Here is a 27,593-nt window from a genome sequence, read left to right as displayed (position 1 = left end):
GGATACAAATCTACAAAACTAGCTCTGTGGGATGAACCTGATGTCCATTTAGGTTTTACACTCAGGTTATCCCAGCAACAGGGCTGTAAGGCTTGGAAGAGAAATATAGCAATAAAAAGAATCATGGAAGCATTTCAGACTTTAAGTATTCTCTGGCAAATAAATTTTTCATAGCAGGAAACCTGCAGGAGTACACTGTCACACTAACAGTACTCTCAGAAAATTAAGGCATATCAACTTTCCCCTTGGGAAAGAGACATACAGTCCATTTCCAGAAGCAAACGGAAAAAGTTATTTTATACCCACTATTATGCGAAAGAAAATCCTTTATTTAAGATACAACTAACCTTTGAAGACAGAGAGAAAAGCAACACTAATACACAAAATTCCTTTAAGAATAATTTATCAGAATACAGATTATATGTTCAACACTAATACAGTATATAATCTCTGTTAAATGTTCTATAGACATACTTTGAAACATACTATGAATAAGACTTGAATAATTAAGAGGATTACTTAAAATATATATGTACATTTCAGAGGCTACTGTGCAGGAAGAACAGTATCAGGGATTTCTGTACTCCACAACAAAAGATAATTTTTGAAATTTCCAAGTAAGTAGTAATGTAAACTATTTTTTATTTTTAAATAAAGTGTTTCTAGTATTACTACTGGATTTTGAAAACTATTAAGTCTATTTTCTTTCCATTATGTAGAAAGCACCTAAGAATAAGTCTCCACATAAAAACCACCATCCAGCAGACCTCAGTAAGTCCACTTTATAAACAAGTCCTCGCCTTAATTTCCTTTCAGGATAGCTCCTATGCAAATATACATACATCTAGAAGGTAACAGCCATAACATACTTGCATAGTGCTTCAAATGATACAACCAATATCAACGGAGACTTCGGTCAGAAGTGGCAGCTCAGAAATATTTGCAATGGCTAATTTAAATTTAATACTGCCATTCTGGTCTGGCTTGCTCAGAGCCCCAAAAAGGAGTTTAGCATGCCAGTACTTCTGTTTTGTGAAGCAATTTGAAGGAGAAAAGGTCTTTCAATATTGGGCAGAACATACAATTTTCTTATTAGTTATATGAGAAGTAATTTTTTTCCTAATGAAACAGATTTTCAGTGTTTTAAAATTAACATTATGCAATCATGCTCCTATACTATTACTACAATTGAAAATGATCCTGCTCTCTTTTTTTTTGTGTTTCCTTGTAGCAGCATGAACATTTATGCGACCTGCACCGCAGATCATGTGGCAGTTATCTGGACTAAATCTAACCTGAGTTTATTTTAAAAAAGATTACTTATCTGATTAACTAATTTATACAGTTCACTGTCCCATGATTGTTGGTGACTGCCAAGTAAAGTCAAACCAATGGGGTGCAGCAGTTATCTTCAGCATTAGCTTAAATGACTACTCAAAACTACTTCAGCTACATAACCACGGTAGAATTCAGGCAAACAATTAATGCCAAATAAACTGATGTGATTGTGATTGGTCAGGAGCACTTGATGACAAGTTCCTCATATAAAAGACAGTTTTAATCCTGCTCATACTAAACAAAGAAAGCTTAAAATATCTGAAGCTCAAAATTAATCACATAAGTAGGGATTTTTGTTATTTTTCCTTTATGCACTCTTTTGAAAACTTATACTTTTGACCATTTCATGTCTTTGGATTATCATTTCTAGAGCCCTGCACATCTCCAGGACAGTAGGACTTTTTATGTGAAGATACATAAAAGGATGTATCACAGCTGAATTCTTAAAACTACAGCAGTATTGCACCTGAAACAATCATCACTTGCCATAAGAATTTGTAATTTCAAATTAGATGATAGATGTTCTATCTACTTTTAAACAGGTCATACTTGGTGAGGGAGCCCTTACCTACTTCCTACCATCCAGTTTTCTGTATCCTGTTTTTTTTCTAAGCTTTATTTTATTTTTACCTAATAATGGCTTCTGACCAGTACAACCTCTATCTAATTATTTCATTACTTAAAAAGCTTGTGGCTTTTACCACTACTTCTTTAACTACCTGAAAGGAGGTTTAGCCAGGTGGGAATTAATCTCTTCTCCCAGGTAACCAGCAACAGGATGAGAAGACAGGGTCTTAAGCTGTGCCAGGGAAGGTTTAGGTTGTACATCAGGAGGAATTTTTTTCACAGAAAGGGTGATTAGATATTGGAAGGGTCTGCCAAGGGAGGTGGTAGAGTCATCATCCCTGGAGATGTTTAAGGAAAGCCTGGATGTGCTCTGGTATAGTTGACAAGGTTATGATCCATCATAGCTGGACTCAATGATTGCAGAAGTCTTTTTCAACCTAATTGATTCAATGATTCTGTGTGGGATTATCCATCAGGCTGCAGAGTAACAACATCCACCTAGAGCCAAACAAAAGAAAATAAGTAACACCATTATTACCTCGATGTCCACCCTATGACTGGTTTTAAAGCAGACACAGTGTAGCATATATAAAGATGGGAAGCAGCTCCAGGCCAAGGCCCGCCAGCCCTGCCCTGCTCCCTTCCTTTCACCACTCTGTGAGTTTTCTCAGGGAGGGAAACTAAGGGAAATTTAGCCACAAATGATCAGAACTGTAACAATGAGGTTGGCTGTTGGCTGGACACCTGTGGCTGATGACCAGGAGCTGTGAGCAAAGAGAGGGGGGAAACCAGTCGTGGAGTTAATGGGAGAATGGGAGGTACCGTGCTTGGAGAGTAGGGGTTAGATGAGGAAACTAGGTAGGGCTGCAAATATATTAATGAATAAAAAGGGATAATGTGGCAGGAGAGAGCGGGAAGACCAGGCTGACATGAATAAGTTGGACTGCAGAAGAAAGAGCTGTGAGGAGAGAAAAGTGCTTGTCTGTACAAAAAATGTTATGATCCCCCTCCTACACTGGGTTTTGGGGTGGCCACAGTGTAAAACATGCATGCTGTAACATGTGTGCACACAGCTGACGTCACACACGAGCACTTGGATCACATGCACGGCGCAACACACCCACGTGCTGTAACACGCACGTGGCGTTCACACGCACGGTGTAACAAATATGCACGTGCCACAACACACACGGTGTAACACGCACGGCATCGCCCGTGCACACGGCGTAATGCCTAGAGGGCTAACACAGCCACACACACGGGGTGACACGCACGTCACGGACACACGCACTTAACACACTCAGCGGAACACGCACACGGCGCAATTCACACACAGACCCCGATACCCCGCGCATGCGCGCCCCTGCCGTGTCCACTCCTCGCGCGCACGCGCAGGGCCGTGCCCGCCGCGGGCGCGCGCGGTGCAGTGTGGGAAGGAGGCGGCCCCGGCCCGGCTGAGTGCGGCGCTGAATCCTCCCGGCCGCTCACAGCACTGTGGAGCCGCTTCCTGGCCTGCCTCCCCTCCGGCCGCCGCCGCCGCCACCTCCTCCTCCTCCACCCCACACAGGTACCCTCCCCCCCCCGCCCCCCTCCCGCCGGCCCGCGGATTTAAAGGGGCAGCGGCGCCGGCCGGGGGAACCATGCCGAACTTCTGCGCGGCGCCCAACTGCACCCGCAAGAGCACCCAGTCCGACCTGGCCTTCTTCCGCTTCCCTCGCGATCCGGCCAGGTGAGACCACCTCGGGAGGGGTGGGCTGAGGGAGGGGCGCCCGGCTTTCCCCCTCAGGCCCCGCCGGCCCACAGCGCTGCCTGTCTGAGGATACATCGTGATGGAGAGCTGGCTCCCTTCCCCCTGCCCGCTCTGCTTTCCCCGCGCCTCCTTACCCGCGGGCCGGCGGGCGCCTGGACCTCCGATGGTGCCTGCGGAGGCCGCGCTCGCTCCGGCGGGGCGGGGCCGTGGGACCCTCCGGGCAGTGGCGGCGGGAGGCGGGCGGGCGGCTGCGCCTGCGCCGGGACGGTAGCGACTGCGGCTGCCGCCCCTCGGGGGAGTGGTGGGGACGAGAGCGGCGGTACTCCGGGATGCGGCGGGGAGAGGGTACCTGGCCGAGACGGGGGTGGGGGCTGCCTGCCTGTGGGCAGGGTGAGGCTGTGTGTGAGGTGGTGCAATGGCTGCGAGAGATGTGGGGCAGCTGGAGGGGTACCGGAGCCATAGGCTTAGGTAGGGAAGCTCTGCACTGTGGGGGGCCCGCGCAGGCTCAGCACTGGCTCAAGCAGTGAAGGTCCGTCAGTCCTGCTCTGTGTGTTAGGCGATGTGGTACTGGATGATGAGGTGTGTGCGTGGCAAATGGGACACTCTTGCGACGGGGAGGAACTGTCACGGAATTGCTGGGACGGTGGCAAAGCATCACGAGCAACAGCAGAGGTGATGGGAGAAATTCCCAATGGGTGAAAAGCAGGGGTGGTGTACTGGTAGAGCAAAAAGTGTGTGAGTAAGAGACAGTGGAAAAAAATATGAAAAATAAATCATGCACTTAAACACAGAAACCCCGATTAAAGGTTCACCCTTAAATCGAGATAACACTCCTGAAATCACTTGATTTAACATGATGCTCACAATATTGAAAGGTGCATAGGCATAGAGCAATACCAGTTACCTCTTTTCTAACAGTCGATAGTTAAGGCTGGGCTTTTCATTATTTGTACATGATATTTACTTCCTTCCTGCCTTGAAGCTGCTTGATCTGATTTTTGGAAAAATCAAAACCCCATGGGAATTATGCATATGTAGTATTTTCTAAGGAAACAGACCCTCCAAGCAATTTCAAATGAAGATACAAAAAAGCTTATATAGGTAGTAGCTGCTTTCTAAAGTTGTGATTTTGGATATGCTATGAAGTTCTCCTGGATGAATGCAATTCCTTGCTGTAAAGGCTATCCAGACCCCTTGATGTCTAGTACATGCAAGGTATTATAATACAATCCATATTCCATATGCTTTTGCTTTAATAAGAACTGAAATCAAAGTGTTTGCTTACCTACTCTTATCCTTTCATTTTCATGATTTGCTCTTACTGTTGTCTCTTTCTACCTTCCGTCCTGTCACATGTCACAGAGACCCTTAGCATCTCACACAAAGGAATGTCTGCAGTTTGTGTGGAATTGAAGAAAATTGGCACTGCCTGAGCTTCAGTCTTAATTTGTAAGAGGTCCATGCTGTAAAATGTGAGTCACATCAAGCTGTACAGAATTCATCAGTAGATGACAGTTTACTGTATGAAGAAAATACCCTCTTCAGTTTATAATTTTTTTATGGAAGGACATTTTGAACGAATGTGTTTCATGGTAGAAGTGTGGAGATGTAGTTAAAGGTGTGCGAGTAAATGATTACATTGTAAGATTAATTTTTTTAAAACTCTATTTTATAAACTGTAGGATGGTTTAGGTTGGAAGAAACCTTAAAGCTCATCTCATTCCAAGCCAAGGGCAGGTACACCTTCCATTAGACCACCTTGCTCCCAGCCAACCCTTGGAACACTTCCAGGAATGGGGCAGCCTCAGCTTGTCTTGGCAACCTATGCCAGGGCCTCCAAACCCTCACTGTAAAAAATTTCCTTCATATATCTAACCTAAATTTCCCCTCTTAGAGTTTGAAGTCATTTCCCCATGTCCTGTCACTGGAGTTCCTGATGCAGAGTTCCTCTCCTACTTCCCTGTAGCCCCTTCAGACACTGGAAGGCCCTGTGAGGTCTCCACATAACCTTCTCCAGGCTGAACAGCCACTACTTTCTCATCCTGTCTCCATATGGGAAGTGCTCCAGTCCTCTTGCCAGCTTTGTGGTCTCCTCTGGATTTGGTCCAACATTTCCATGTCTGTCTTTATATTGGGGCATACTGTACACAGTATTTTAGATGGGGTCTCACGAGATGGGCAGGAGGAAGGAGAAACTATACATAAACTGTTTATAGCATCTTTGTGCCCTTAAAAACAGTCAGTGACAAAGATGATGTTCTAAGTTCTCTAGAAGTTCCCCCCTTAATATTTTACAAGTTTCTGTCCAAAGTTGGTAATATATTCTATTTTACCAAGAACATTTAGAGACTAATAAATCCATGCATCCTTTTAGTTTTACAGATTTGAGGGTGTTTTATTCTGTGGGTTGGTCTACAGCAGTCTGTAGATGGACATGAAAATACGTTCCTTGTACTGCTTGCTCTCACTTTTGTAGGTCAGTCTGGGATGGTGAGCAAAATACATTGTCCCAAAATGTTATTTGGACTTGGCAGCTTACAGTGGGAAAGCTGAAAATAAAGTTGTTAGAATACATTTTAAAATAAATTTGAATTTAAAAAAAATCATTGATGGTAAATGCATCGTCTGGGTAAATTGTTTCTACTACCTTACTGTTTTCAGTAATAATAGCTGGGTAATTGCCTTTAATGTTTTCCCAGTTCCAGTTAGACGTTCCAAGTCTGATCTTTTAGGTATTAGGAAGTCAGTGAGAGCTAACCTGTTTAAGACTACCTTCTTTCATTTTGGCTTCTTGAGAAGATAAAGGGTTCAGAGATTAGCCTTTGGAGAAGAACCACCAGTATTTAATGGGTGGTGTATTGTCTTTTCATATCAAACTAGTGTAAGTAGCCTCTGTTACCTACATAAGGTTTACAGTTTTATGCAGTCTGGGCAGTGATCCTCACAGTAAAATGTTTATTTAACTCTCATCTGTGATTGTGCCTCTGTTCATCATGGTGGCTCAAGTTACTGTTGAGGTATGAGTGTTCAGAACAAAATACTTCTTAAGCAAAGAGAAGCTGTTCTGCTGCATTTGACCAGTAGTGAGGTGATATATACTCTAGTTGCAACTCAGTAAAATGCCATTTCAACTTCATGAGATGTCAGCAGATCTCTAAAAATGTAAAGTTTGTGACTGAAGAAAACCTTCTTAAAAGCGAATGAGCAATGCCTAAGCAGTATTAAGGAAACTTTCCTTCCTGACCATTCAGGAGCCACGCTGGGAGTCCCCTTTACCAGACCAAGACTTTAATTGTTTTGAGCAAAGCCCTCCAGGGCAGGTGGCTCCAAGTGAAACAGAGTGCCATTTGACTCCCTGGACATGCCACACTCATAGCCTTGACCCTAGGTTCTGGGTTTTTCGTAGCAGAGTCTGAGATATCTTGTTCCTTTCAGCACTTTAATCATAACGTGATAACAGCTTGAGCTGATGCCTCTGGGGATTGACCCTGAACCAGGAAATCCCTGGGCTTTTATATCTTTACAGTCTCTGCTCCCATTCTGTAAGTGCTGCCCTTATGTACAGCATATTCCAAGTACAAATATAACAAAGCTAACAGGATTACCATAGGGTAGAGTACAACATTATAGATTCCTGTGCACAAATACTTAAATGATTACCAATAAAAAAATCACATCATGATCATGATGGTTTATCATCCCACTACTCGTTTGATGTGAGAATGGTGTATCCAGTTTCGTTACCTAAAACTTACAGCAAATAGTATATGGCAGTATATAGTCTTTCCTATTTAACTTGCAGTTTAGATTTTATTGAAAATACCTTAGTTAATCCTTCATCTCCAGACTGTATGTCATGTAGCTGTATTTTGTTTTATTTATTATTTATTATTTTGTGTGAAGTTGTCTCCAAACATTTATTTTCTAAGAGGCTGATCCTGGATATAATTCTCTGTGAAACACTATTCCTTTTGATGACCACTCTAGAGGTTGGTGAGAGTTATTTCCAATATCTTGCTATCCCATAGTACTATTCCTAAACTCTAGGCTATTTTAAAACTACCTGACTACAAGTTTGAGCAGTTTTATTATTGCTTTGTTTCACAGGAGCCTTTGTATGAGCTGGACAGTATACTAAAGTGATTTCTCTTGTAAGCTTGGTGGCTTCCAGCAATACTTGTATTTCAGTTCCATTAGATATATTCTTTTTTGCTGAAGTAAAGAACTATGACTCCTTCAGCAGAGTAAATGTATGACGCTCTCCAAAGTTTTATTTAGAGTTAGTATAGTCACTCATTAATTACATCTCCACCAGGCTGCCTTTCCTAATGCAAGTTAATTCAGCCTCTTGGGCATTCATCAAGGGTTGTAGAGGTTCTGCTTTAAGCACCTCCGAGTTTCTCGTTCCTGTGCAGTCTGTGTCGTTTGCCATTCATGTATGAGGATCCATTGGAAATGGGATTAGATCCAAGTTCTCTAGAGACTGATCATGCATATCTCCCTGTAGGTGGCTGAAGTGACATACTACCTGAGCACATCATGATGCAGCTCATTGTTGAAGGGAATGGGGAATAAAGTTCTGGATAAAAAAAAAATCTCAAACTAATATGTGTATTTAAAATAATTTATTCACAACTATATGCTCTTCGTGGGGATGATGCTTGTGAAGCATGTTTAAGAATCACGTCCATTTCATGTATACGTGGTTGTTGGGTGACTTGGACTTAAGTCTGCTCCTTTTCATGATAATTGCCATTGCTGCTATTGCTTTTAACATAGGAATTATTCCCCACTGCTACAGCATCCAGTTGAGTTGAGTAGTAAGTAAGACTCAGGGCAATCTTGTGGGGATAGGTTTTGCATAAGGGCTTCACAAGCTGCATAAGCCTGTCTTCTCATGCAGAAATAGTTCAAAAGACCTTGGAGTAATCTGGCAATCCCAATGCCAGAGCCAAAGCTAAAGCTCCTTTTATAGCTTGGAAGGCTTTTTCTGGTTCTGGACCCCACTGCACAGGCTCCCCATCCTCTGTCTTGGTAGTGTTAAGGAATCCATTCAGTGCTGGCAGCTCAGGGGCAACTGCAGCGCCAGCTGCAGATGGAGCTCTGGTGGCAAGAGCCGGAGGCAAGAGGGCACAGGGACATGTGGCACAGCCAGGCACATGGACACTCCAAGACACCGCAGGAGCCGACAACACCCAACTTTCCCATACTTAGACTGATGAAAGGACTTGGACTTGTTTGGGTTCCCTCCTTGGATGCACCATCTCGAGCTGTGATTTTGTTACTGCACTGTGATTACAATTATTTTAAGGATTGATATGACTGAGATTGTGCTGTGGGAAAGCTTGGGTCAAGCCAGTAAGGAAACCCGATCTGACAGTCAGAGCTGCCGAGGGGCCTTAGTCCTAGCTCAGGTGGTGCAAATGTGACTGCCAGAGTGGCACCTGGGTGGCCCAACAGGGAAGTTTCCTTAACAGTACCCTCTGCCAATGATTTACTGAACTACTTTACCCTGGTATATCCAGTGTGCCATATCTTTCTATCTTGAAGAAATCCTTACAATTGGGTTTTTATTTGTTACTGGTTGTGTAACCACAGCCCGGTTGCCATAGTGTGGACCTTTCCTGGGTCTGCTAATCTTTGTCCTTTTGTTAATATAAATCCTAAATATTTTACTTCCTGACAACACAACTGAAGCTTAAAAAAAGACACACAGTGGCCTTTTCTACTAGACAACTAGTATCTTTCAATCTTCATAAACCTTGTTGTCAACTTACAAATCATCTATGTATTCCACAAGTATCAATTCACATGGTAGTTTTGCATCTTATTATTGCATGGCAGTAGGTGTCAAAATTCTCTGCATATTTAATGGACCTAACTCTCTGTCTCCTGAAGACCATAACAAAACTTTAAAGCATTTTCTTATATATACTTTTTTTTTTAATTAACTGAAGTTTTTTTCTTTTTTGTTTTGCTGAATTGGCAGTATAAAGTCTTAGGTAACAAAACCCCAGTTTCCTGCTCAGACAGGATCCTGGATGAAAATGAAACTGTGTCCTCCAAATTAATATAAATAACATTGTTTTGACAATTAAAAAGATTTCCTGCTGCTGTGACTGTGCTGCTAAATTGAGTCACAGATGATGCTTGCCATTTATGAATAACACCATATCTTCTTGAGACAACAGCAGTTCTCTTTATTCTAGAGAAAGTAATTTACCATCTTCTTACCTATATAAATGTACATGTCTAAAATATACAATAATAAATATACTTTAAAACCATACACAAAATTACCACCATTATAAGCAAGTACTAGTCCACAGAAAATACCATATTTGTACAAAAAACAGTGTTTCACCTGATGTGCACCTGCTGGAGAACCTGCTTTTGGCAGGGTACATCAAATTGACACCCTGACAATCCATCCAAATAGCTACAACAAAATCTGAATTCACAAAAAGGATAACTTTACTGCACACATTTTAAATAACACACATTTTGAAGACGAGCATTCCTCTACAAGCAGATCTTTCCAATTCCCCCTTTTTGAAGGAAATCCATATGCATATAATCACATCAGAGTGAGCAATGACTTCAGCTGGTGTTTTCTGTGTTTTCTTTGCTCTCCAGATATCTGTTTTGTCTGTGAACCAATTGCCTATTTGCCAATTTGCCTATTTAGCAAAATAAAAAAATACTTTTACAACTAAAAAAAGATAGTAAATGAACTCTTAGGTTAAAATTTTTTGAAAGAATCAGCATATATTGAAATGGTGTGGTTAATGATTTTTAATAATTTCCTACATAATCTTAAAAATGTGCAGGTAGTGGCATGAATCATTACTGTAAGAGTTTAGGTTGTTGCATTTTGGTTTTGGGGATTTTTTTAATGCAAACAACTTTGCTATCAATCTTGCTTTCTGAAACCAGGTTTAGCTAAACCTTTGAATTATCCCCCACTATTCACAAAATAAAGTCATAGACTAGAATCAAGAGTCTTTAAGGTTAGAAAAACCCTCTAAGGTTGTCAAGTCCTGTCACTGCAGGCCCCCAGCCGGGTAGTAGTTAGCATTGACTCCATGATTGCAGAAAGCTGATCGATTGCTTTGTTATATTATCTTATACTATGTTATATTATACTTACTAAGAAACTCAGTAACCCTTACAGCCAGTCTGATAGAGCTTTGACCTACCTAATTGGTCAATCCAGCAAAACACCATCCAGTGTCCAATTAAGAAATTACTCTTTGGTAAACAAATCTCCATAACACATTTTACATGTGCACAACAACCGGTTTCTCATTCTTTTCTCAGATCTTCTCACAGCCTTCCCCGGGAAAATGCCTGGGAAAGTCTGTGCTTGCTCTCTGTGGCCAGAGGCTGCTGCCACAAAGTCCTACTGTTAAGCCAGCACCACCATGTTCACTAGTGAACCATGTCCTCTAGTGCCACATCCACATGCCTTTTGACAACTACCAGGTCTGGTGATTGGACTTTTGTTTGGTGATTAACTTTTGTGGGCAGCCTGTTCCAGTACCTGACCACCTTTCAGTGAGGAAATTTAGCCAACCTAAACCTCCTCTGACACAACTTGAGGCTGTTTCCTCTTGTCCTGTCCCTTGTTCTCTGGGAGCAGAGCCTGACCCTCACCTAGCTGCACTCTGTCAGGGAGTTGTGGAGAGTGAAAAGAGGCCCCCTGAGTCTCCTTTTCTCCAGGCTGAGCCACTGCAGCTCCCTCTGCTACTTCTGGTGCTCCAGACCCTTCCCCAGCTGCATTCCCTTCTCTTTACACATTCCAGCACCTACATCAAGGTTGCGAGGACCCCAAAACTGACCCCAGGATTGGAGGTCCCTCAGCATTGCCGAGCACAGAGGGACAGTCACTGTGCTGGTCCTGTGGCCACACCATTGCTGGTACAGGCCAGGTGCCCTTTGCCTTCTTGCTCACCTGGGCACACTTGGCTCATTTTCAGCCACTGTTGACCAGCACCTCCAGGGCCTTTCTAACAGTCAGTTTTCCAGCAACTCTGCCCTAAGCCTGCACCTCTGTGGGGGATTGTGGTGACCTGAGGCAGGACCAGCCACCCCAGCCAGCCAGTGGCACAGGACTTCCAGAACTTTGTTAGGCACAAGGTCAGTACCACTTCACAGCCTGCAAACACTACTTGCATTAGGTGTACTCTTCAACAACAGTGGTGTAATATACTGCATTGAGATAGCTTTTAATTTGTGCCAAATATATTGCAACTGAAGGACTTACGTAGCAGTATGTGTTAGTTGAATACTGAAAGATTTGATAAAAGTTAATACATAATTTTATTCTAAGATCTGTCTAGTTGCTTCTTGGAGCTCCGCCGAGCTATAGTGGGTGATCTCAGGGGTCTGACTTCCTTTTTCTTTGTTATTCCATTCCTCAGAGAGTGTTCTGTTTGGAGCCAAACTCACAGTTTGGCTGAAGGGCTGAATTCAGACTCAGATGGAGTTTTCAGGTTTGAGTTCAGTCATATAACCTGTCATTTCCTTTTAGTCCTGTTGCCACCTTAGGGAATGTCAACATTTCAGCCTTTGCCATTAGAGCTTCCTAAATTTGTAGAACTCTGGTTGCTGATATGCTGCTCCAGTGGGTTGAGAAGCTTGGTGCCCATGTCTAATCCATGATATAAAAGAGGGGAAATTCAGATTAGGTATAGGGAAGAAATTCCTCTCTGTGAGCGTGGTGAGGCCCTGGCACAGGTTGCCCAGAGACACCGTGGTTGTCCCATCCCTGGAAGTGTTCAAGGCCAGGCTGGATGGGGCTTGGAGCAGCCAGGTCTAGTGAAAGGTGTCCCTGCCTATGGCAGGGCCTGGGACAAGATGGGCTGTAAGGTCTTTTCCAACCCAAACTACTCTAGGATTGTGTGGTTAGGATCCTCAAACCAGGGCTCTGGACACCAAGGGCTTCTTTTGGATCATGGGCTCAGGTGGTGCCTTAAAGAACCTAGAAATAAAACAACATACCCCTGAGATAATATTAGTATAGGAGGTAACACAAAGGCTGGTCTTCATTGGAGGCCTCCAGAGGCAGACATGGAAAAATGTCTGCAAAATGCCCACCCCTCATGGGGTGAATACAGTTTTAAAAGTTTAGCAAATCAGCATAATTGAAAAAAATCACCAGTTAGAGACATAAGAGGTGATGCCATTTCCCTTGGTCCAACCTTCTCTGAATCCTGCCTGTGCCCTCCCCCCGCCTTCCTTAGATGAGAACTAAATGTTGTTTGTGAAAATGTTTCTTGAAGAGCTGTTTTTTGGCCTTGGTTCCCAGACAGAGCCAAGATAGAATAGGGGGCCTTGGAATGTGGAGCTTTTTTCTGCCTAGGGAAAAGGTTGGGTAAAGTCCTGGGAAAACTAGACACAAATAGAACAATAGGCAAAGTTACAAATATATATGTAAGAATACAGCAAATATATAAAAGAAAACAGGCAAAAATAATTTGGCATCACAGGCAATGTTTACTTCAGCACAAAAGGCAGCAGCCACAGCCAGTTTTTGTGCAACTGTTGAAAAACTTTTTAAGGGAATGATGCCTTGAGAGGCTACCTAGAACAGAGGCTAGACAGTGTTAAAAGAATAAAGTAGGTATTTATTAAAAAGGCCTTCAAAGAATACACCTTGGGCAGTACAAGAGCCTGGCCGAGGCTACACCCATGTTGGACAACAGGTCACGTTTTCATGCTTTTGTAAGTTTTGGTCCATTTGCATATTGGAGTTAATTGTCCAATTAGAGCTTCAGGTTATGAAGTCCAGTCCTCCCAGATTGCTCTCCTCAGTTTGCTGTTGTTTTTACTTTTTGGGCCCGAAGCTGCAATGGTGTCCTTGGTTCTCAGGCTGGAAAAGGATTGTTTTGTCTAACTAAACTGTGAAGAGAACTCGCTAACCCTTTATATGAAGTTCAGAGTTGCATACTAATGCAATACAGAATCTGGATAATATGAAAGCTAAAACTTAAGGCATCAGGAAAGGAGTATTGGGTAGTTAATGACATCTGTGTGAGACTCATTTTTGAGTAAGCCCCCTCTGAAGAGCTGGTGGTATCTCTTGCTGTTACTCATTGACTATTACTAAGTACTATGTAGTACATACTAAGTACCTACTTAGGTTCTTTGGTTGGCGTTAACATGGGAGGGCAAAGAATTCGGGCTGATGTTTGCCTGCCCTGGACAGCCATGTGCCAGTTCTGAATGCACCAGTCTTACCACCAGTTTGTCTCCCTGTGATTGCCAGGAGGTGATTCAGGGGAGTTAACATAATGTAAGGAGCTCTGGCTTTGCTCTCTCTCAGTGTTTGTCAGCTTCCCTGAATCACTGAGAGAAGCAGGTAAGACCATGGGGTCAGGCTCTTTCTCTGGACTGAAACCCTCCCCACTAACTATAGAGGAGGCTGATCAGCCTTTGTGATCACATTTAATGAGTTGTTTAGTAGTCAGCACCCACTGAGAAAGTCTGAGAGCCAGAATCGATATAATTTAGATGCTACAGGTCTCCCAAAGAGTGTTTATATCGTTTGATTAAGTGAAGAAAGCTCCCCTGTTCTCTTTTTGGGGTGATTGCACTGCCAAGACAAGAGTGCAAGATCTGTTGTGCCAAAAAATCAGTTTTTTTAAAACATTGTTTTCTTTCCTTATTTTAAGTCTGTGAAAAACGCCAATCACTTGTTTTTTAAAATTTTAAAAGTTTATTAGTAATAAAATAGTTATAAAAATAGAAATAAATTTAGAGTAATAAAAATTTGGACAATTAGGATTAGGACACTACAAGACAATAAAAAGCAAAGAATTGTGGACGTCCAGATGTTTTTGGGCACTTAGCTGCCAAAAACATGCCTTGCAAACAAAGGAATAACCCTTAAAAGCAATAGCCTGTTGCATATTCATATATCTCATACATGATCCATAAATTCCTTGCAAATTAAGAATCTTCCTGGTTTTTGTCAACTTCTTCCCCTTAATCCTGGTGGTTCCATAAAGACAGAGAGAAGGTGGAAGAATGGTTGTCTTTTCCGATAAGGAGGCAGTAACTCTTTAGGTGTCCTGTTGCTGTTATATCTGTGTGAAGAGTTTCTTGATTATCTTATCCCTTTCTTGAGCTAGTGAAAAAAAATCTTACATCACATAGTTTCTATTTTAACATTATCATGTAACCTAAAACTATATTTAACACACTACTTAAAAAGGATTAATACAGTATTACAAAATAACCCTCCATAACACATATAGTATTCAATTTAATATTTGTGAAGAGCCAATCATTTAATCTGCATTTTTCACAAGTCATTACTAAGCATACTGTGTGTTAAAAACGGGACCACACTCCCGGTACTAGAGTATTTATTATAATAATAAGGCCTAAAGCATGGGGGCCTGCAGGTTGAACAGGAGTGTTCTGTCGAGGATACTGCAGTGCCGGTGCTTGGTCTTCTTCCTTTATTGAGCAGTGATGTCCCAGATATTCCAGGTGGAGCGGCACAGCTTCACTGGGTCGGATGCCCCCTTTTTATACTGTTTTTTGTTCCTTTGCATTGGTTTCTGTGGGGATCCTTCGTTTGCATGAAGGTTTAAGGCTCTTGATTGGCCCATTACAGTTCTGTTCAGGCTGGCTCCTTTCACTTGGGGTGATAAACTTAGGTGTAATACAGTATGTTGAGTACCGTATTTCTTATAACTCCCCTTTTAACCCCTTTTAGAGTATGATAACCAAGCTTTTTAACAGTACATGCTTAACAATTATCAACTATTTTCCAACAGTTTCTAACCTATTTTTGACACTCTGTATAGATCTCCAAGAGCAATATTAGAAACGGCATTTGCCATCACTGTTATTTTAATATTTTGCATGAGCAAAAAATTGAGATTTGCAAATGGTTCAGCCAGCAGAAATCAGAATCAAAGATTCCCCTTTTTCATCTGCACAATTGCCCTTTACTGAGCTAAAGTAGAGGTGAATCCACTTAGACCTGTGATTTCCTCATCTGGGCTGCTCAATTGTCCTGGTTTGACAAGGAAGTGAGTTTTCTCCGGAAGTTGGGGTCAAACCAATCAGTAGTCAGATTTGGATATTGACGCCTGGAGTGACCACTGAAGACATTGGACATGCCTCTGAGAACACAGAGGGTTAAAAGCAGGGAAAGGCCAGGGGAACTCTCTTTGGTTCTGGTCAGCAGAAGAATGCAGACCTCCCCTGCCCAGCCATAGGTTGGGCGGGAAAGGGGAAGCCATGCAGCTTAGGAGAGAGGTAGGACAGGGGGTGAGGGGACTGGAACCAAGCAGGAAAGAAGCGTGGAGAAAAACTGAGATGTCTTTGTGACCAGCCCACGCCCCCCCCCCCCTCCCACGACAGAGAGCCTGAAGGCACCTTGAAATTTGCTATCATGTGCTGGTGTAGAGGAGAAAGTGAAGCAGGGGCGGGGAAGGTGCCCAGCCATGGGAGTTGGAGTTCTGAGCAGCCAAGATTCCAGCCGACCTGGGAGCCCGAGACTTTTAACCCCTTCTTGGACAAGGAAAGCTTTGCGAAACATTAATCCTCCTTGATCTGAAACAGAAGAGAGACAGCCTGGGACATGAGATGTCAGAAGAAGAAATCCTAGGTGGGAGGAGATGATGGAGTGGCCTTGCCTGGACTTTTCTTTTATAGCTATAGGCTGAACCAATTTCTCCTGCAAAGAGACTGTATTCTTTGGGGGGATGCAATGGTTTGAGCCAAGGGAGTGGCCGGCTGCAGTGACTGCCAGGGCTGGAGTGAGAGTGACCTGCTGCAGTGATGCCAGGAGAGTGACAGGAGTGGAGTGAACAGAGAAGGATGAGGAAGGTGTGGTGGTGCCCTCAGTCTTCAGGGAAAAAGAAGATCTCTGTTCTCAAGACCCTCAGCCCCAGGGGAGGAGAAAGTGGGGGGGACTGATGTCCCAAAATGAGAAACTGTTGTTCCTTGGTCCTTGGCAGAGCATCCTTAAAGGAGGAGCCCTATGAGCAGTCTCAGTCCATGCACAGTGGTGAAGGCACTGTACATGTAAGGAGGATGTCACACTGGCAGACTTTTCTGGGCAGTGCCGTGTGTGGCATGGAAACACAAAAAGGTCACAGCTGTGTTTCCTGGGGGGTCTATGCTACAAGAGAGACTCCACTCTCCCTTGATGGATGGAGAATTGATTATTTGAGAGGTGGTAACTTGATTGAGGGTCCAAGTTTTGTCTCACTGTGTTTTATTGGAGATTGGGTGGGGGGAGGAGGAATATTTTGGAGGGTTTTCTTTCTGGATTCTGTGTGTGTCTTTGTTATAGTGGTAGGTTAATAAAGTTTTTTCTCTCATTTCTAAGCTCAAGCCTGCTCTGCTCTGTTTCTGGTCGCATCTCACAGCACTCGTTTAGGGAGGGTGTACTTTCATGGGGGCAGTGGCATTGCACCAGTGTCAAACCATGACACCCACCAAAACATCTGACAAGACAGTCTTTGTTCTTATATTGTTGAGTAATAACTAGGTTTTTTTCTCACTCCTTACTGCTATAAACAATAATTTCACGTTTGCAGTCAAAAGTAATAGTAAAATTGCTTCCTTCTAACTTCTAACAACAAAACAAGTAACTTTGTTGCTCAGAGAGTGATGACATATACCCCATTAGGGGGAGTTGAAGCTGACTACTGCAGCATTTGCATCAATTACTGCAAGTGGTTTACTCAACAGGGGGAACAGTCTGCAGTTGCATACTTAAATGGAGTCCTGTCAGTAAAGGAAATATTTCTTTATCTTTGTGGTATATCTTGGAGAACTAATCCAAAGCAAAAGTAAATACATGTTAAAATACATATGTAAGGAGAACTTTCTCCGGGCATGGAAGCACTATCTGTGGAATGGTTGCTTTTTTCTATTGTTATAATTTCACTTTCATAAATCTACTCTAAACTCCCCCAGTGACCACAATAAATAAGAAGAATACTGTATTTTGATAGGAGGTAGAAAAGACAGCCATCTTAAAAACTGCCTAGAAAACATTGTGGCTTTATACTACAAGCACATCTCGTTGGTTTTTAATTTTTCTTTTTAAGAGCAAATTCTTTAGAATTAAATAGATTTCATGAGCAACTGTGCTACAATCTGCTCTGTGTGTGTGTGTGCGTGACAGAGGCAAGAATATATAAATGAAGGGAGAAGACTCCTGAATTTGATGGGGTGGTGTTGAGTGGTGAGCAAAAGCAGAAAAAGTAGTTTTTACAAAAATTTGATGTGATATCCAAAGGAAGTTGTAAAGAACTTTCCCGAGCCTTGTATCAAGGTCACTTGCACTCACTTGCGCTCCAATTTTTAGTATGATTTGAAATTGTAAGGGATTTTGTTTTATCCTAAGATTATCTAATTCTTCTCCTTACATGCAGATGTCAGAGATGGGTAGAGAACTGTCGAAGGGCAGATTTAGAAGATAAAACTCCAGATCAACTCAACAAGCATTACAGATTGTGTGCTAAACATTTTGAGACGTCTATGATATGCAGAAGTGTAAGTAAAAACAAGCATTTGTTTACTGCGTCTTGCAAAATGTGACTGACATTTTTCACCAGAATGCTGCCTTTTACTCTTTCAGCTCCTGGGTAACTCGTCCCTAGGAAAATTAATTTCTTAGTCTTAATTGTGATCACTGCCATTATATGGGGCTCCGCACAGACTCTCAATCATTGAAAAAGAACAGTCAGAGGAGAGGGAAAAAGTGGTGTTCCTGGGCAGTTTAATGTGTTTGTTGAACACTGTCCCTCACTGCAGTGCTTTCTTTGTTTCGCTTGTTTCACTAGAGATTATAATATTATATAAGTTTATTGGGTGTAATTTTTGCATATCTCTAATTATTTAAACTCATTAATGTCCTTTTCCTGAAGTATGTACATGGTGTGATTTGGTTAAATTACACTCTGTTGTGGCCACAAGATTGAAACACTCTTTACATCTGTCAAGCTATAATTTCCTATTACATTTTCATCCAGCTGAAGTCAAGGCACTGTTTTCTATTAATGAAGTGATAGCTTTCAGTTCTTTTTGTCAACAATATGATTTTAACAGCTTGCGTAAGAGTAGGAAAGGGTGGACATGGGACTTAGTATCAGGTTTTAATTTCTAGGCTGAATTTCGCTCTGGTACATAAGTAAATTGGATCTTTTAGTTATGAATGGTAATTAAAATATGCAGGTCAAACTCTGAAGTCCTAGTGGTATTACAGATTATGAGGTCTCTAATTAGCCAGCATCCCTGAAACATATGAAAATTGGAAGTAATTATGACTCTGAAAGGAAATGCTATGAAACTGGGTTTGTTTGAAATGTATTTCAATCTAATGACAAGGTGACATCAGTTACAATTTTGTACTTAGTAGAAATTAGGCAGTATAGGCAACACAGATTTACAGTATATCCAAATATAACATTTTACTTTAAATATTTTTTTAACTGGGAACACTTACATGATCATCTAGAAGTTTTTCTTCTTTTTTTTTATTCACAGATAAATTTTCTCTCAATATGATTTTTCACAGTAGTGCTTGGTGGACTTCATAGTTCTACAAAAAGAAGCAATCGAACATTTTCACAATGAAATGTTTCTAGAATTGTGAAATAAGTGACAAAACCCAAAACACAATAGTAACAAAATGTTTCCTTTCTGATGTATAAATGTCTTTTTATCCAGAAGGTTTATTTTTGTAAAAAATCATAATATTGCAGTAAATTAAAATTATTGCATCCAGGGTCTTTGATATAAAGATAATGGAGACAAAAAAAAAGGATTTGTAGTTTGGATTGGAGTTTTCTGTAGTATCTCTGTAGTGTTCTTTGATATCCCTGAAATGTAAATTGCATAGCTTAGCTTTCTCTTTGGTAACATCAAAAAGTCAAAGTACTTTATAATAATAACATAAACAAGAAAAGAAGGAGGAAAAAAAAGGGCACAGTGTCTGAAATTTCTCAAGGTATTCCCTAGTCGAGATGTCTGTTTTCTTACAGAGCCCATACAGAACGGTTTTACGGGATAATGCTGTACCAACTATATTTGATCTTACAAGTCACTTGAACAATCCCCACAGCAGACATAGGAAAAGGATAAAGGAGCTGGTAAGTTTTTAATGTAAAATTATTGGTTTATTATTAAAAGAAAAAATGACAAGTAAGTTAATGTGAAACTTTTACACAAAAATGTAAAATGAAAATATTTAGCCACTTGAGTGCTTGTATTTTCTATGCTGCCTATTCCTGTATCTTTTTTGCCGATTATAAGTTAAATGCATGATAAAAACTTTATCTACTAAGGAAGTCTTTAAGATATAATCTGGAAAATTAAATGTGTTGGTCCAGAGCTGATTCTTTCATCCAAATCGAATGTTTAGTTTTCTTTTCCTTGTTACTACAGTGACAACTGAAGACAACTGAAGCATGATATCCCAAAATTCTTGCTGCATGTTGATTGTGATCTTTGGTTCACCCATTTAACTTCTGAAATCTGAATCAATTCAGACATGCTTGTTTTAGCTTACTGTTCTGAAAAAATGATCCATGGATAAAACCAAGATTGTGAATTTTTTTTGTGGGATTGTGTCTTGTGTGTCATTTAGGGGAGAAAGTGTCTCCATGGTTGTAAGTATACTGACAATTAAGAGGAATTCCACTCCTAATCTCTGTTTATACTTGAAAAATCGCAGGCAATTTCTAAATACTTCTGTGTGAGTTTGGTTGCGTCTGTTGACTGAAAATGGAATTAAAGATAGTTCTGTCTACTGGTAATACATTACCAAATTTCAATAGTATCTATTTAATGGAATCTATTTACTAATAATTATATATATTGAAGAACCTCCTAATACAGCGGTTCTCATGTACAGCGGTTTTCATGTTCTCATGTCATGGCTGTAATAAACTACCTCAAGAAACCTTCTGGTCTTAGAATTTCTAGCACTTTTTGGCAAATGTTAACTGGTCTCATCTACAGTACTTGCATCTGATCTTGATATGTTAATATTTTAAGGTCATGTGTTAGACATTGTCATCAATATAAGTTTTTTTTGTTTGTTTTTTTAAGAGTGAAGATGAAATAAGAACATTGAAGCAGCAAAAGAGTAAGTGATCAAAATAATTGAGACAATAACTTTATTTGCTAAGGCTGATGAGGTAATGCAGGACTCATAACTATTAGTTTATGAATAGCAGGAGGATAATTGAGTTCCTTCTTGATTCAGCCAGCCAGTCTAAATTATTTCCAAAATACTCATTCACTTTTAAACTGGAAACATTCTTGTCTGGACTCTGGTAACTTAAAGGTAATGGGCAAGTAAATGTTATGTTTTATTTTTGACACTTACAGTATTTTCGTTTTGTAGTTGATGATGCTTTTGAACGGAAACAGGCAACTCAAGAATCAAATGAAAACAATGAGCAAAATGCTGTCTCAGAGGAAGGAGGGGAAGAACAAGAGGAAAAAGCTGTCCCCTTAACACTGGAAGAAAGAGAAAATAAAGATTACCTTAAATCATTATTTGAAATTTTGATCTTAATGGGTAAACAAAATATTCCATTGGATGGCCATAATGTTGATGAACTTCCAGAAGGTATTTTTACTTCAGATAACTTTCAGGCTCTACTGGAATATAGAATAAATGGTGGCGATGAAATTCTGAGGAAACGATTTGAGATGACTGCAGTCAACCTTGAGTATTGTTCGAAAACTCAGCAGAAACAAATGCTTGAGATCTGTGAAAACTGTATTAGAGAGGAGACACTGAGGGAAGTAAGAGACTCACACTTCTTTTCTATTGTCACCGATGAAGTAGTAGACATAGCAGGAGAGGAACATTTGCCAGTGTTGGTGAGGTTCGTTGATGATTCTCACAATCTAAGAGAAGAATTCATAGGATTTTTACCATATGAGCCTGATCCTGAAATTTTAGCTGTTAAGTTCCATGCAACTATTACTGAAAAGTGGGGTCTAAACATGGAGTACTGTCGGGGTCAGGCCTACATTGTCTCCAGCGGATTTGCTTCTAAAATGAAAGTTGTGGCTACAAGACTCTTGGAAAAGTATCCACAAGCTGTGTATACGCTATGTTCCTCGTGTGCCTTAAATGTTTGGCTGGCAAAATCTGTTCCTGTTGTTGGTGTTTCTATTGCATTAGGAACAATTGAAGAAGTTTGCTGTCTTTTTAATCAGTCTCCACAATTGCTAGTAGAACTGGACAACACAATTTCTGCTCTTTTTCAGGACAATGACGAGAAGGGTAATGAGTTGAAGAAGATCTGCCGTTCTCAGTGGACAGGCAGGCATGATACTTTTGAGGTATTAGTGGACCTCCTGCAAGCACTGGTACTGTGCTTGGATGCTGTGAGCAGTGACTTCTCTGTCAGGTGGAACAACTTTATTGTTGGTCGAGCATTTGTACTTTCAAGTGCACTAACAGATTTTGATTTCATTGTCACTATTGTAATTATGAAAAATGTTCTGTCTTTTACAAGAGCATTTGGAAAAAATCTCCAGGGACAAACATCAGATGTGTTCTTTGCAGCTGGCAGCTTAACAGCAGTATTGCACTCTCTGAATGAAGTGATGGAGAATATTGAAGTTTACCATGAATTTTGGTTTGAGGAAGCCACAAATTTGGCTACAAAACTGGATGTACAAATTAAACTCCCAGGAAAATTTCGCAGGGCACAACAAGGGAACTTCGACCCTGATATGACATCAGAAAATTACTACAAAGAAATCCTAAGTGTCCCAACAGTAGAGCATATTATTCAAGAATTAAAAGATATTTTCTCAGAACAACATTTAAAAGCTCTTAAATGTTTATCATTAGTGCCCTCAGTCATGGGACAGCTCAAATTCAATACGTCTGAGGAGCATCATGCTGACATGTTCAAAAATGACTTGCCCAATCCAGACACACTTTCTGCTGAGCTTCACTGTTGGAGAATCAAGTGGAAGCACAGAGGAAAAGATATTGAACTTCCAGCTACTATTTATGAAGCTCTTCATTTGCCTGACATAAAGTTTTTCCCTAATGTTTATGCATTGCTTAAAGTCTTGTGCTTACTTCCAGTGATGAAGGTGGAGAATGAAAAATACGGAATAGGACGAAAGCGCTTAAAGGCATACCTGAAAAACACCTTGACAGGGCAAAGGTCAAGCAACTTTGCTTTGCTGAACATAAACCTTGACATAAAACATGACTTAGATTTGATGGTGGATACTTACATTAAACTCTACCCAGATAAAGTGGAATTTCAAGACTGTATTCCTTCAAACAATTCTGAAGTAACAGATGATGCCTAACTTTTTAAGCTCTAACCAATCTGTTGAAACAGCTTCTTCTTAATTAAGTTTCAAAGCTGAGGGAAAAATGATTAAATCTTAAAAAATCACTGCAATTGTGTTTTCATTTTAGGCCTTGGGCTGAACAAGCTGTGGTCAAAGACCTAAATTATGTGTTGTTAGTCCATACTAAATGTGTTTGGCAAACAAATTCAAGCCTGACACAAGCCCATGCTCTTGGCAGAGGTGCTTTCTACATCTGATTGACATAACTAGGTGCTTGTTTACTTTATTGCATCATGGAAAAAGTACATTATGATTGTAGATCTGATGGGGCTGTTACATATTCACTGATTAATTAAGATAAGAAAGAAACTCAAACTATTAAAAAGAGTATAATCTATTTCAGTTCTGTTACTTAAATTTTTTTTTAAAAACCCAAACTTTTAAGAAAGTCTTTGATGTATATTTAAGTGGCATTTTGGAGAGTGGATTCAGCTATTGCACGATCCCCATGCTGTGAACAGGTCTCGGTGTAAAGTGAATGTCAGTGATATAGGGGTACATGTAACATTTTGTTGGAAGAGTCAACCTCTTTAATCTCTCGATGACTGTTTACATTCCTTTGTGTCAGACAGAAAACTTTTTTCTTTAGGCTTAAAAGGCATGGCAGGAGTATTTAAATTATTAAAAGACACAAAAAACTTAGAATTTATTCCACAAATGTTTAAATCTGTTTGCTCTGCCCCAATTCTGACAAAACCCATCCATCTTATAGTATGTTTATTTGTAAACTCACTCTGGAAAGATTAAAATAAGAGTTTGTTGTTTGTCTAGAAGTAAGATTGAAAATATTGCTCACAAAATATTTTTGGTGAGAATGAAACTTTTTTGTACAGTTTATGGAAATTTAAAATAAAATGTGAATTGCTTTTTACATAGCATTGGATTTCCTAGTAAAGCTACGCCTCTGGAAATGTGTTCTGTAAAGGTGCCTTTTATTTTAGCAATTTTTTCTTCACTATTTTTGCAATTCTAGTGAGCAGCCTTTTCTGAAGACAGAGGAAACTGTGTGATAGTACCACTGATCTGCATGTTCTGCAAGATTTTTTAAAGTATTTTGAGATAGCACTAACTACAGTGCTTTTACTGATTGAAGTTCTGACAATCAGGCAGAAAGAGGTTAAATTTGAAATGGTTCAAAAGTAGTTTTGCAGCTATCCTGATGCATGACAGGTTTATAACTTATTTATTGAATCAAACATCAAATATCAAATGGCTTGGGTTGGAAGGAACCTTAAAGCTCATCCAGTTCCACCCTCTGCAATGAGCAGGGACACCTTCCACTAGACCAGGTTGCTATAAGCCCCATCCAGCCTGGCCTTGAACGCTTCCAGGAATGGGGCAGCCACGGCTTCTCTGGGCAACCTGTGCCAGGGCCTCACTGCCCTCACAGCCAAGGATTTCCTCTGCTATCTAATGTAAATTTCCCCTCTTCTAGCTAAAAGCCATTCCTCCTTGTCCTCTCACTACAGTTCCTGATGCAGAGTCCCTTTCCATCTTCCCTGTTAGCCCCTTCAGACACTGGAAGGCCCTGTGAGGTCTTCACACAACCTTCTCTTCTCCAGGCTGAACAGCCACTACTTTCTTGTCCTGTCTCCATATGGGAGATGCTCCAGTCCCATTACCAAGTTCACATCTCTCTTATGTTGGGGGTAGGTGGGAAATTACAGTACTTTTATGTACTTCGCAGTTGCAGTGAGAAAGGCCCCCAGCAACACCAAATTGAATTATTCTAAAGAATATGGGTTCATAGTGCTCTAATATAGTCAAAACAATAAGGTCAAATTTGGAAAAAACCCTACCTTTTCTAAACATTATCTTTTCTTTCCACTAGTATTTGTTTATGCTTTCTGACATACTTTCATGTTATTGCAATTCTTGTCTCCATATAAAAAGTGTTTTAGCTAATAGCTTTCTCTGTTCCTCTCAATATATGAAAATGGCTCCCAAATCTTGGTTAATGCTATAAAAAACATTTTAAAATTAAAAGTCATATGGGAAATTGGCTCTTTTAAAAGATGATCTCAATTACAATTTTAATAAAATAAATTTAAAAAATACTTCCATCTTGGAGTTTTGTGAGTTGCCCTGCTAAACACAGCAACATGGTGGTCATGACTTCAGAGGTCATGAGCCCTGTGTCAGTAAAGTCAGGTTGGATGAGCCCAGGCTTACAGGTGCAATCAGAGAAGGAAAATTGATATCCAGTACCACAGAATTGGCCAAAAGAGCTGAAGACTGCTTTCTGACTGTAAATGAGGCCTTTCTAACCAATGTACTGAGACAAATTGAAGAAGGGAAGCGCAGTAAAACTCTGCTTCAGTTACTGCATGTCTACTGGAGGTCAGCTAAAGACACACGCTTGTGATAAACGTTGCTAATTAGCTGGCTCAATATTTTGGTTTTGAACTGCCTTTCACAGAGGTATTTAGCTTGTCTGTAAATCGAGAGTTCTGATTTATTTTAATTTATTACAATTTGATTTTTCCTGTTGGTGAGGAATCAAGTCTTGATTTTTTGATACCTATAGGAGTTAATCTGAATAGTGGTGATTTGATAGGATGCTGAAAACTAAAAGAAGGGAGATTAAGATTAGATTTTGGGGAAAATTTTTGTCTGTGTAGGTTGTAAAACACTGACAAAGGTTGCCCAGAGAAGCTGTGGCTGCCCCATCCCTGGAAGTGTCCAAGGCTAGCTTAGACACGGCTTGGAGCAATCTGGTCTAATGAAAGGTGCCCCTGCCCATGGCAGGGGGGTGGATTAAGATGGTCTGTAAGGTCTCTTCCTACCCAGGTTATTCTGGGTTTCTATGATTGGTCTGTGATGTGGAGGAGCAAAGGCATAGCAGATTGCAGTGATAAGTGCCTCTTCAACAGGAGAGGCTTCTGTGGAGGAAGACAATTTACTGAAACTATAGTTTCTCATCTGATTTCTAGGGGTGCACAGAAAAAATGTGACTGTAGTGTAATCCAGTTACACAGTTTTGCTACAGCAGGTTTGAGGCTGATACAAATGTGTCTGAAAATGAAACAATCACTGAAGATAAACTTGGATTCTGTTTGCTGAACAGATTCTGGAGACAGGGAATTACAGTTTTAAAATATTCTGTCAATTCAGGGCAGCATATATTTCCAAGGTGTACGTGAGGCATTTACCTTAGTTTGACCTGGCATTTTGGCACATTCAATGTAATGAAGTAATTGGTCTGTTAAAATTAATGTAAGTATTGCTGCTCAGATATAATTTTTAGTGAAAGTAGGTTTCTATAACTGCTCAGCCTACCGTGCTCTGTGAAAGCAATGCTTGTTTTAAGACACACAATGTATTTCCATTTCCCATGCACAGAATTCCTGCTAGAAACCAGTATTGATACTTGGAAAAAGAGCATGTGCCATTTTGTCTCCTTTAGTGTTATTTCTGTCATTGTCTTCAGAAATCCTGTATCCATTTGTTCAGGTGCCAAGGTTGTGCTGTAAAGAAGTGGAGGAGCAGAACCACTTAATGATTCTAGGTGCAACTAGTCTGTCTTCCACAATCACTTTCTGTGCAACAGTGCAAAATCTCAGAGTGGCCACAAACTTCCCAATTACTCTTAAGCAGAGGAAAATAAATCTCTTTATTGTATTTTTCAAGAAACAGCCACTGACCTGAACTGACAATAGGTATTATCCCAAAGAAGCTTAACATTCCGTCATTTCCAGACCTTTAGTGCTCTCTACTTTCCATAAGGAAAACATTTCCAACAAGGAATAGGAATCTCCCCAGTGTTTTGCCTAAATGTAATAAGTGAGACATCAGGGAAAAAAAAAAAAAAAAAAAAAAAGTTGTAAGTTTTAAACACATCTACAGCAGTTTCAAAACATGTGCATGCTCTTTATAAGCTTTCTTTACTTTGAAAATTAACACTGTTAATCAAATAGAATTCAATGTGCATGTTCTGTAACCCAGTAATTGTTCCTTTGATTTTTATAATATTTTGCAGTGTTTCTAATTATTTATTCTCCTACAGCAAACTTGTTTTTTTTAAAACCATGCTGGTGGCTCTTCTGTTTAAGCTGGCAAGAGTTATCCCGGGAAGTGTCCTTGCATGTACTAGTGCAGTTTGTTCAGGGAGATTGAGAAGCAGCAGTGACAGAGCAGATGTCCCTGTAATCCCCTATTTCTCTGTTTTGTAGTGTCTCAAAATTAAATATATCAGTGAGTAAACTGGCCATGTGACTGCTCATGTGATCTTAAAGAGTAAAGGATACTCCTCTGTTGCTCCCAATGCCCCCCACCCCCCCATATATGTTGGCTGACATAAATACCCTAGGAAGAAATTGGTTTTCTAGTTGTAGAACTTGAGGTGCAGAGTAGATGATGGCTGTTACCATCCCCCAAAGCCACCCAAGCCATCTACAGACCTTCCTCAAACCCTCATGGCCACAGGCTCCAAAAAGCAACACTATAATAAAAAGATGTTTTTCAAAAATAGTTATTTTATATAGGCACGTACTTGGATGCCTTCTTGCTATGATACTATGCTCTGAGCCTGGCACAGTCCCAGCTGGAACCCAGGCTTCCC

General features: G+C 40.6%; 1 protein-coding gene and 1 long non-coding RNA gene across 4 annotated transcripts; one reads left to right on the top strand and one right to left on the bottom strand.

Moving 5' to 3' along the window:
* Positions 1-268: 268 nt before the first annotated feature.
* Positions 269-3,906, bottom strand: LOC137468744 (uncharacterized). 2 transcript variants are annotated; one of them, XR_010996171.1, is made up of 3 exons: positions 3,790-3,906; positions 1,719-2,403; positions 269-1,586 (listed from the first exon to the last, which is right to left on the bottom strand). It is a non-coding gene; the product is annotated as an uncharacterized lncRNA (long non-coding RNA). The 2 variants fall into 2 exon arrangements; XR_010996170.1 differs by lacking the exon at positions 3,790-3,906 and adding an exon at positions 3,600-3,732.
* THAP12 (THAP domain containing 12) lies at positions 3,472-23,907 on the top strand. 2 transcript variants are annotated; one of them, XM_068180699.1, is made up of 5 exons: positions 3,472-3,634; positions 18,064-18,184; positions 19,675-19,782; positions 20,744-20,780; positions 21,042-23,907. In XM_068180699.1, exons 1-5 carry the CDS (start codon positions 3,546-3,548, stop codon positions 22,985-22,987), a joined length of 2,301 nt encoding a protein of 766 aa, XP_068036800.1. In that variant the 5' UTR covers positions 3,472-3,545; the 3' UTR covers positions 22,988-23,907. The 2 variants fall into 2 exon arrangements, with proteins under 2 accessions (XP_068036800.1, XP_068036798.1); XM_068180697.1 differs by lacking the exon at positions 3,472-3,634 and adding an exon at positions 4,510-5,127.
* The last annotated feature ends 3,686 nt before the right edge of the window (positions 23,908-27,593 follow it).

This window comes from Anomalospiza imberbis, chromosome 2 (assembly GCF_031753505.1).
Source record: "Anomalospiza imberbis isolate Cuckoo-Finch-1a 21T00152 chromosome 2, ASM3175350v1, whole genome shotgun sequence".
Lineage (NCBI taxonomy): Eukaryota > Metazoa > Chordata > Aves > Passeriformes > Viduidae > Anomalospiza > Anomalospiza imberbis.
This window is presented reverse-complemented; position numbering and strand designations above follow the sequence as displayed.